The sequence below is a fragment of the Epinephelus lanceolatus genome, chromosome 12 (assembly GCF_041903045.1).
Source record: "Epinephelus lanceolatus isolate andai-2023 chromosome 12, ASM4190304v1, whole genome shotgun sequence".
NCBI classification, from domain to species: Eukaryota; Metazoa; Chordata; class Actinopteri; order Perciformes; family Serranidae; genus Epinephelus; species Epinephelus lanceolatus.
The window spans coordinates 26,866,379-26,875,350 of record NC_135745.1 but is presented as its reverse complement, the minus strand read 5'-3'; the positions used below and the strand labels follow the sequence as shown (position 1 = coordinate 26,875,350).

Genomic DNA, 8,972 nt, shown 5'->3' with positions numbered 1-8,972 from the left:
TATAAGTTACTGCCTCGCTACAATATGACAAATTTTATGATGTAAACTTAAAGTGAACTTCCCCTGTTTGAAAGACCTCTATGCTAAGCACCCTTGCAAGGGCCCTGCTCTCTCTCTATGGGCCCCTCCACCCCAGGGGCCCCAGCACACTGCCTGCACTGTCTATATTTACGCCCCTGCTCCCACCGTTTAAAAATGCATGCATTAATGTGTTGAAACTGAGATAATTTTGGAATCCATCAGCAACATGCACCTCAGGGCACACTGTCTCCTGCACCCACTGACGGCTACACTAACTAATGTGACAGTCTTTCTACAACATGAATATACACTGAATGAATGAAAGAATGAGCGACTAAACGCTTCAATCAGTAAATCTCCATCCGCCTTTATGAGCACCCCGGCATTCCCTCAGACAGTTGACTCTTGGCTGAGCTGATAAGTCCTTCTTTATTCCGCCGCCTGCTGCCATAAAAGCGCCGGGGAGCTCATTGTGCGGAGTGATCTGATACGGACTACACCCAGCCGCTGCCTCACTGCCCTGGCTTTCTTTGCTGCCCCAGCCTTGACGTTGGTGAACGTCGAAGTGCGGGTTAGATTGGAGACTCTAAATTCGCCTGTAGGGTTTTTCTCCACATTTGGCTGTCTCCTGCTCGGCAACCCGAAGCTGTAGGGATTTTTATATAGCACCAGTTTCTTGAATATGTCTTGGCAAAGCTACGTGGAAAACCTGATGGCCGATGGCAGCTGTCAGGATAGCGCCATTGTTGGATATACGGACGCCAAATATGTTTGGGCAGCACATGCCAGTGGTACTTTCAACAATATCACGGTAAGAAGGGCTAAATGAGGTAATTGAATTTAAAGTGCGGTCCCGTTTGACAGTGTTGTTTATGTATCACCCACGCAGTCGCTCGTCAGACGGAATAGCGTGAAAAACCGCTACCTCTAAATGACTAGCAAGCTAACGGTACCGTGCTAGCTTGTGTGCTAGCTAGTTTACCGTTGGCCTGTCTCGGTTATTTCTTGCTATGCAAACGTTGCGGGATTAGACCTCGTGTTGATCAGATAAGACTTCACTTATTGTGGCTTTCACGTACCATAAAAGCATAAACCAATCAGTTACCATTAACAGGCAGTAATAAAAACGTCCAGGCGCTGCTTTTAATAACCTAACGCCAATTTAAAACCAGCGAGTAGACGGTGTCTGACTTACGAAAACGTGCATGCTTTTGTGTGCACGGCCGCTTTGATTAGCTAACGTTAAGCTGCTGCTTTACCGGCTACCTGTGGTTATAAGGCTAAATAGCTCCGGTGGACGTTTGGTCAGCTTACTATCAGGTTCCCTTATTATTAAAGCAAGTATTCTAGCCGCATATTCATACATGCATTTGTATCTTTGATGGGAATGACAATGTGTTTTTTTTTTTTTCATTCATTGAGAGGGACGGCATGAGAGCTAGTCCGGTGCAAAGACGTCACTTTACTTCCGCTACTTACTGCAGGGATGAGATGTGGTCAGTCCCAGAAACTGAGGGACTTGTATGGAGATAGATTTGTCTCAGTGTTATTTCTGTGAGCAGATCGACAATCTGGGTGCAAGTGTGTAATCTGTTAATATAAAGCAACTTCCTCAAATGCAACAAAGGTTTGTTAACTCAGAAAAATATTCGGTAAATATGAAACAGATTTACAATTAAAACAAAACAGACTTCAAACATAAAAAGACTCTTGCAGAGCATTCTGCAGAGAAATTGCAGAGAAATCTGCAAGACCAGAACTTAGATGCACAAATAAAAACTCGATTCACAAATATCTGTTTTAAAGCTGTATTTATTTGGAAGATATTTACAAATGCATTTAATTTATTTGTAGAAAAAATAAATGTATTGACATATTTTCTTCATTTGTGGGTTTAGTTTGATTCGTTTTTATAACTGCAAAGTAGTTTGTTTATTTTTTTAGTTTACAACCATTTTGGTATTTCTGGAAGTTTGTTTCATATTTACAGATTACACATGGGGATTGTTGATCAGTTCTCACAAACAATCTAGGATCTACTATCAATAGACAGGCGCTGATTTGCACACTTTCTTGAAACAAATGCAGTATCTTAAATATGAACAAGTCATTTTATGATAGATGATTTTACAATGGAATTTTGCTTTTTAATCAGTTGTTTAATGAAGAAGGACTACTATACAACTATTCAGATACAATATACCAATCAGGGACTGTTCTTTATTTATCAGAGGAAGGTGGCTGGGGTCTGACTTTGTTTTTTGTTTTTTGTTTTAATTTTTTTTTTTCCACTTCGACGCTCCCCAAAACTACAAATAATTTTCCTTGAGCTTCCCTGAGTGACTGGCAGAAAATGCACGAACTTCCCTCAACCATAAATTGGTTATTAGATTGTTAAAACATCCCCTTTGGTGTTTGAAAGTTAAAAGTTTAAGACAAAATCCTGGAGTTGAAAACAGCCCATTTTTCACTCTTGTCATCCATGGTGGTTGTAGGGTTCCCACAGTCGTGGACAACTTGGAAGAATCATAGGCTTTCGCAAGCACATTTTAGGCATGGAAACGCCATGGAATTAGTAAAAATAATTTAAACGTTTTAGAAATGTGATGGAAATTCATTGTTGCAGAAATCTTAGGTGGATAACTTTCCAAGTAATGTAGTGTAGCGGCAAGTTTATTTTCTGTAGCTTTTCGATGTAATGTAGCTCTAATATACATATCAGGAACGCCAGGTAAGTGGGGCAAGGCTTTTTTTAAATTTTATTTCGTTTTTTAAAAATAAATCTCACTATTTTAAGCGAAGATTTTTATTGTTTGTTTGTTTGTTTTTCTAATGAAAGCATCCATCACACATGAGGTGTCCAGGGACTGTCGGAAATGAGAACACCAAAAAATTTCTGTTTTTAACAGTTTCTGGCTATGATGAATAGAGTACTTTTGGCCATTATTAAACAACATGTGCCTTCCAAATGTATGTTTTCTCTAAAAAACTTGTGGTAAAATAGAATTATTAAAATTGTAAGCCAAAAAAAGTCCCTCCCCAGTGCTTACAAAATTCTTTGACATGCCTCCTCCTTTTTGCACCACCCCTCCTACCTTACAAATAGTGAACAGTCCCTAACCCCAAAAGAATTTTCTCTACTTTTTGATGCCCTCCCATCTGGTACATATTATTTAGGAATGCAGATCACTCTGCCTTGAACAGTGTCACCCCCTGATCCAGTTCAATCTCCATTAGTCAAGTTTGTGTTTTCTTTAATAGACGTATGAACTCCAGAAAAGGGGCTTTGTTTCAGGACAGCATGGTTTCTATTCCTGTGGCAACATTTTATTGGAGTTATTTCATCAGTGATAATTGATAAGAAGAATGTTTTGGGCATACCACAAAAGTTTCTCCTAACAAAGAAGTTAAAGAAGCTTCATTTAAACTGATACAATAACTCTATCCAGTGAACATTTGCAGATGTAAATTTGCAAACTAAAAACTAAATTCTTTGTATCTGTAAAGGAAATGGAACAATACTTGTCAACGCTTTCTTCCTAACAAAACAAAAAGGCTATTAAAACAATGAATGCTAACTCCTGATGCATGGGTAGATGATGTCACCGAGAGAAGAAAATAAATCCCCTAGATAGTAAAGGTTCACTATTTCATTAAATTATATCATTTATGTTTTTATTATAGTGTAGCTAGTATAATAAAGACTTTTTTTTACCTTAACAGAGCATTGGAGAATTCATGCCCTTTCTTGTGGACATTTTTGTGTCTCTTATACTCTGAGGAATTATGTCATGTCACTGGAAGCATGTTATATGTATCTGAGGGTCTGACTGACATTGTCCCAATCCTGTGGGTTTCTGTGTTTTTCAGTCTCAAGAAATTGACGTCCTTATCGGCAAGGACAGGGAGACCTTTTACACCAACGGTCTCACCCTGGGCTCAAAGAAGTGTTCTGTCCTCAGAGACAGCCTCCATGATGACGGGGACTGGACAATGGACATCAGGACAAAGAGCTCAGGAGGCGAACCTACATACAATGTCTCTGTGGGAAGAGCTGGAAAAGGTAAAAGTGTAGTTTTAAAATGCCATCGTCATAGCTATTAAAGTTCTGTCTTCATGGGTTAAAACATAATGTTTTTAGTGGAGAAACATCACAGGGCTATAACAGCTACATCACATGAGTTTTGTAAGTTAAGGAAGTGCAGACTGACAATCAGGGAGATCATTTAAAATAACTTCCTCTCCTGGCCAACGTTTGCTCGGTCCAGCTTCTTAAATGTTAGAATTTGAAGCTTTCTTTGTCATGCATGAATAGCTTTGGATTTTTGGACTGTTGGTCAGAGAAAACATGACATTTAAAAATGTCACCTCAGGCGTTGGTAAATTATGCAGGGCACTTTCCACTATTTATTTATGTTATATTGACAATATAATTCCTGCAGATTATTAGATCATGACGATAATCCCTAGCTGCAGTTTTATTGCCATTAAATTCTCTGTCATGTCAGATCTAACTGCCAGAATTATTCACCTAAATCGCTTTATTGAAACAGGGCCACGACATCATATGACGCCCTGGGGCTAAGCTTATAGATGCAGACTTGTGAAGTTAGAATATTTCCTACATTTACATAACAGTCAGCTTTTCATTATAAACGTCATGTAAACCAGGGTTTGCCTACTCCAGTCTGTTTGCCTTTGTGATCCTTGACGTCTGAAATTGCTCCAGTGTTTCTCACACGCTCCTCAGCGATCTGACATCCAAGACTCGTGATCATTGGCTACAAAATAGCTCTGTTTTCACAAGCCGTTTTTAGTCTGTACAGTTGTTCATAGCTAACAAAGCTTTGGCAGACTTTATTAAAGGGAATTCTCATTTGACGGTCCAAACTACAGTGTCACATCGTGAGATAGGAAATGTATGGACACTGCATCGTGTCAACTGATATTGTGAAATTCTGGGCCAATACTGAGTTTAAAATAACAATTTGGCAGATAGGTGATAATTATGTTTTTTTTGTTTGTTTTGTCTATTATTTATTTTCATTTTTTGTGCCAGAGAAATCATTATGAAATAATAACTGGACTGCTTTGGAGTCAATTCGCCCCTTGGTACACTGTCAATGAATGAGCATAAACTCTATCATACAAATTTATGAAACAGCCTCCAATGTAACCTTTCACATAAAACATCTTTAAAAAACTGCTTCAAAAGTGTTTTTTACAATATATAATGGATCATAATTCCCTCTGTAATGTCTGTTTTTATATTGCTGTGAAAAAAATTAACAAATTTCCCCTCTTAAAACATCTGTATTTATTCAAGTTTCTCACCAAAACTAAGTTTTACATGATTACATTTGAACACCTCATGATAACTTTATAATTTACCTTCCCCCAATATATTTTTCATACATTTTTTCATACTTTTTTTTTCTTACTACCTGCTGCTAACAGCTAATGTTAAGGCCTCATTTCCACTTGCGTATATGTACGGAGACAAGGCGACTGGAAGTCCATACATTCCTATGGGAGTCTCTGACATCCGATGTGCTTCCCCTCCGCAATATTTCGAGTACGTTAAAAAATTTGAACTCTTGCAGTGGATTTCGGAGAGACCATATGACAGTGTACTAGCTTAGCTAACATGCTGCTAACTGGCTAACAGGCTATTTTCTTCAGTTTAGTTACCTGTGATCGTCAAGTTAGTTTGTCTGTTTTTAAAAAGAACCTGTTGATCTAGTTTTAACACGTTGTGAATCAGACTAATGTTGTTCTGCTAAAATATGGTTAGACACTATACAGTCAGATCGTCATTATCGGTCAATCAATTCAATTTTATGAAGCCCAATATCACAAATAACAGTTTGCCTCAGAGGACATTACAGCATACGAGATCCCTCGGAACTTTGGACCCTCACAGCAGATAAGGAAAAACTCCCCCCAAAAAAACCCTCAACGGGGAAAAAAGACTCATTATTATGACTCATTCAGCTGTTCATACATCTTTTTAATTAGATATCTCATAAAACATGCCACATACCTGGCAGGTGCTGTTTTTGTCCCAGTATTGTTCCAACCACATGTTCCAGACTACTAGATGGCAAAAACCAGACAAAATTAGCCTCCTCCACGGCTACAGGTAGTTTCTATCAGGTTTCTAGTCATCCATAAAGAAATGCACTTCAGTGCGTTGGACACTAGAGGCGTCATCCGTATCTTTACAGATCTACGGACACTAGTCGCATACGTAAGTGGAAATGAGGAGCAAGTAGCTCTCCTCCTGCTGATTTGCAACACGGATTTAGCTAAGAAATTGGTGCATCCCTAGAATCACCTATTGCAGTCTATGGTAACAAAGCAACCCTGTTAGCCCTGTATGGCACACTGTTGAATATCCCTGGACACTTCTGGTGATGATACTTCTTACTAGGAATGCTTTTCCCTTACCTTTTTTTGCTTTTTTTAACTGTCCCTTTTCTATCTCTTCTCTTTCAGTTTTGGTTCTTGTAATGGGCAAGGAAGGGGTCCATGGAGGCGGATTGAATAAGAAGGCTTACTCGATGGCAAAATACTTGAGGGATTCAGGGTTTTAATGTTTTCAAGCTCACTTAGATAAAATTGAGGGACAAAAAGAAGAGAAAAGAAATATTGCTGTTAAGATTTCTCCTGCAAGCAGTCAAAAATGTCTCGGAAACTTTTAATAGCAATGAAGAGTGGTAAGATACTGTGTCACCTTTGTCCCCCCCTTCGTCCTGTAGGGGGAGACTCTTCAATTTTGTTCATTTCTCTTTTGTTCCTTGTGTGCTCCAGTATTGGTTTTAGTCATGGGAAAGGAGGCAGTCCATGGTGGAAATCTTAACAAGAAAGCACATGGAATGGCTGGCTACCTGAGGAAGTCTGGATATTAAGCAACCTCTCCACCCATCCATCAACTTAGCAGCTCACTCCCTCCCAACCGCATTGTGTTAACACTACTACTTCCAGGATTAGATGGCATACGATGTTACTTCCTCCCCAGTCTACTTTTATAAACAGCCTTCTGTTTGCTTATCTCCTTCCACACTCCCTTTTTTTTATATAAACCCTCCCCACTTTAACATTGTACTTCTCATGTTTTTGGCACTACAGTAATGGCATGTTCATTAAAATGTTTATTAACCAAAAGATTGTGCAAAAATAAAAGTGTAAACAAAAAAAAATTGGACTCGCCTTGTTTAACATTCACTTAGCAACTGGCTAATATTCCAAGGGGAAGTACACATGTAATGGTGGTGATAGTTTGCATAGTTTTGCTTTTTGAGCATTACTAAAGATGCCAGTGTTTGTTTCTTTAGCATGTGGGCATTTAAAAGTTGCATGCATACCCTCTTTAGCATACAGATCCCAGCCCTGTCCTCTCTCTGTCCCAGCATAATATTCCAGCCAAAACCATCTTCTCTTCTGCCTCCATCTTTCAAGCCTCCATTAAAGAAAAGACGAATTTCCTCTGACAAAAGTCCTGTATGTGTGTACCACCCTCAAGCACAACGTCCTCTACCCTCCATCACATGCTTTTGCTGTTGTACCTGAATGTGGTCTTAAAAGTTAATGATGTGGTGTTGGGCTATTGTTTGAGTTGTAGTGTAAGGTCAGCATTGCTGAGGTCTCAAAGATATCGTCATGATAACGTCACCACGTCCTGGAGTCTCAGTGGACATTCCACCTCTGTGACAGTCAGTCGGCTTCTGCCATTTGTAAATTTTTCTGTAAATCACAACACATGCCTGTTATGTGGAGTTCTTTCCCCCCCGCCCCGCCCCGCCCCACCCCGCCCCATCCCCTTTGGACCAACTGTCAGTATAAAGAGGATTATCAGAATGACTTCAGTTTATTCTGATGGACGATTGTTGGCATCACCTGTTGACTGTAAATCATTAAGACGACTTCAGATGACTGTAAAACATTTAACTGCTTCCTTAGAGTTTGGCACTACTTAAACTTTTCATCACTAATTGATTTGTCGCTAACTTCATGTCCATTAACCAATGAAACGGCAATGTCATTTTACTACAGTATGAATGCATTTTGACTGTACACCGAGGCTGTTGGGCTCCGACGCCTCGGAAATTATTTGCCTTGTGCTTTAGTCATCAAAGGTGTATTCACAAATTGTCATAGTACGGTACTTAGAAGTATATTTAAAAAAAAAAAAAATGATGCTGTGTACACTAAACATATTGAAAATGGTGTTGGTTGGAATAAGAACATTTGTAAGTTGTCTTGTGAAAAATTTTCTGAGAATAACTGTGTACTCTGTGCCATAAAATCGATCTGATCTGTTGCTACTACAAGTTGAATTTTTAACTGCTGCCCCGGCAAGAAGTAACTTTTAATGGCACTTTCCTAAGGGATATTTTGGCATCAGTAATCTCCAGACTTTGTGGAATATGTACAGAATTAAACGACAGGAAAAAAAAAAGTTTGCAATATTTTGTCTTTTTTTTTTTTTTTTTTGAGTTGGAAATTCCTTCTGCCACAAAATCTGCTATTTAAAATGCCATGAATTGATGAGACATCTTGTTTACAGACAGATCAAATAAAAGTTATTCCAACCAGAGGTAAAGCCAGTATGTCCTGTCTGTTGCCTTGTGAGAACAAACTCATGTTGGCTGATTTAGGAGTTTTAATCCATCTGCACGACGTCCGCAACGATGCATACATCTTTTTGGACAGGTAACAGTGTGGATCTTTTAATATCCTCCGGAGACTTTGTGTCCTCGCGTGGGGACATCACATTTTGGGTTTACTTGACCTTATACTTCATTCTACTTGACTTAGACCTATTGTGCTCGTCTGTGGACACTTTTTTGTGCCATCTAGTGAGAGTAACAGCATAATGCGCTAATCCATGCAAAAACAAGACGTCAGCCCAGGGCTCTAGACTTTATTAGTAGGAGCACTGTTGCCCC

General features: G+C 39.1%; 1 protein-coding gene across 3 annotated transcripts; it reads left to right on the top strand.

The window, feature by feature from the left end:
• The first annotated feature begins 486 nt into the window (after positions 1 to 486).
• LOC117272369 (profilin-2-like) lies at positions 487 to 7,223 on the top strand. 3 transcript variants are annotated; one of them, XM_078173190.1, is made up of 4 exons: positions 501 to 832; positions 3,892 to 4,084; positions 6,520 to 6,623; positions 6,843 to 7,223. In XM_078173190.1, the coding sequence occupies exons 1-3, from the start codon at positions 704 to 706 to the stop codon at positions 6,615 to 6,617; spliced, it is 420 nt and encodes a 139-aa protein (XP_078029316.1). In that variant the 5' UTR covers positions 501 to 703; the 3' UTR covers positions 6,618 to 6,623; positions 6,843 to 7,223. The 3 variants fall into 3 exon arrangements, with proteins under 3 accessions (XP_033507154.1, XP_033507155.1, XP_078029316.1); XM_033651263.2 differs by having other exon boundaries at positions 487 to 832; positions 6,520 to 7,223; XM_033651264.2 differs by lacking the exon at positions 6,520 to 6,623 and having other exon boundaries at positions 495 to 832; positions 6,835 to 7,223.
• Positions 7,224 to 8,972: the final 1,749 nt, after the last annotated feature.

Bases quoted from the DNA above. Each gene is read 5' to 3' on its own strand.
- LOC117272369 (XM_033651263.2), top strand. From the start codon at position 704: ATGTCTTGGCAAAGCTACGTGGAAAACCTGATGGCCGATGGCAGCTGT. The intron at 833-3,891 runs GTAAGAAGGGCT...TGTGTTTTTCAG, and splicing joins GTACTTTCAACAATATCACG to TCTCAAGAAATTGACGTCCT. The intron at 4,085-6,519 runs GTAAAAGTGTAG...CTTCTCTTTCAG, and splicing joins TGTGGGAAGAGCTGGAAAAG to TTTTGGTTCTTGTAATGGGC.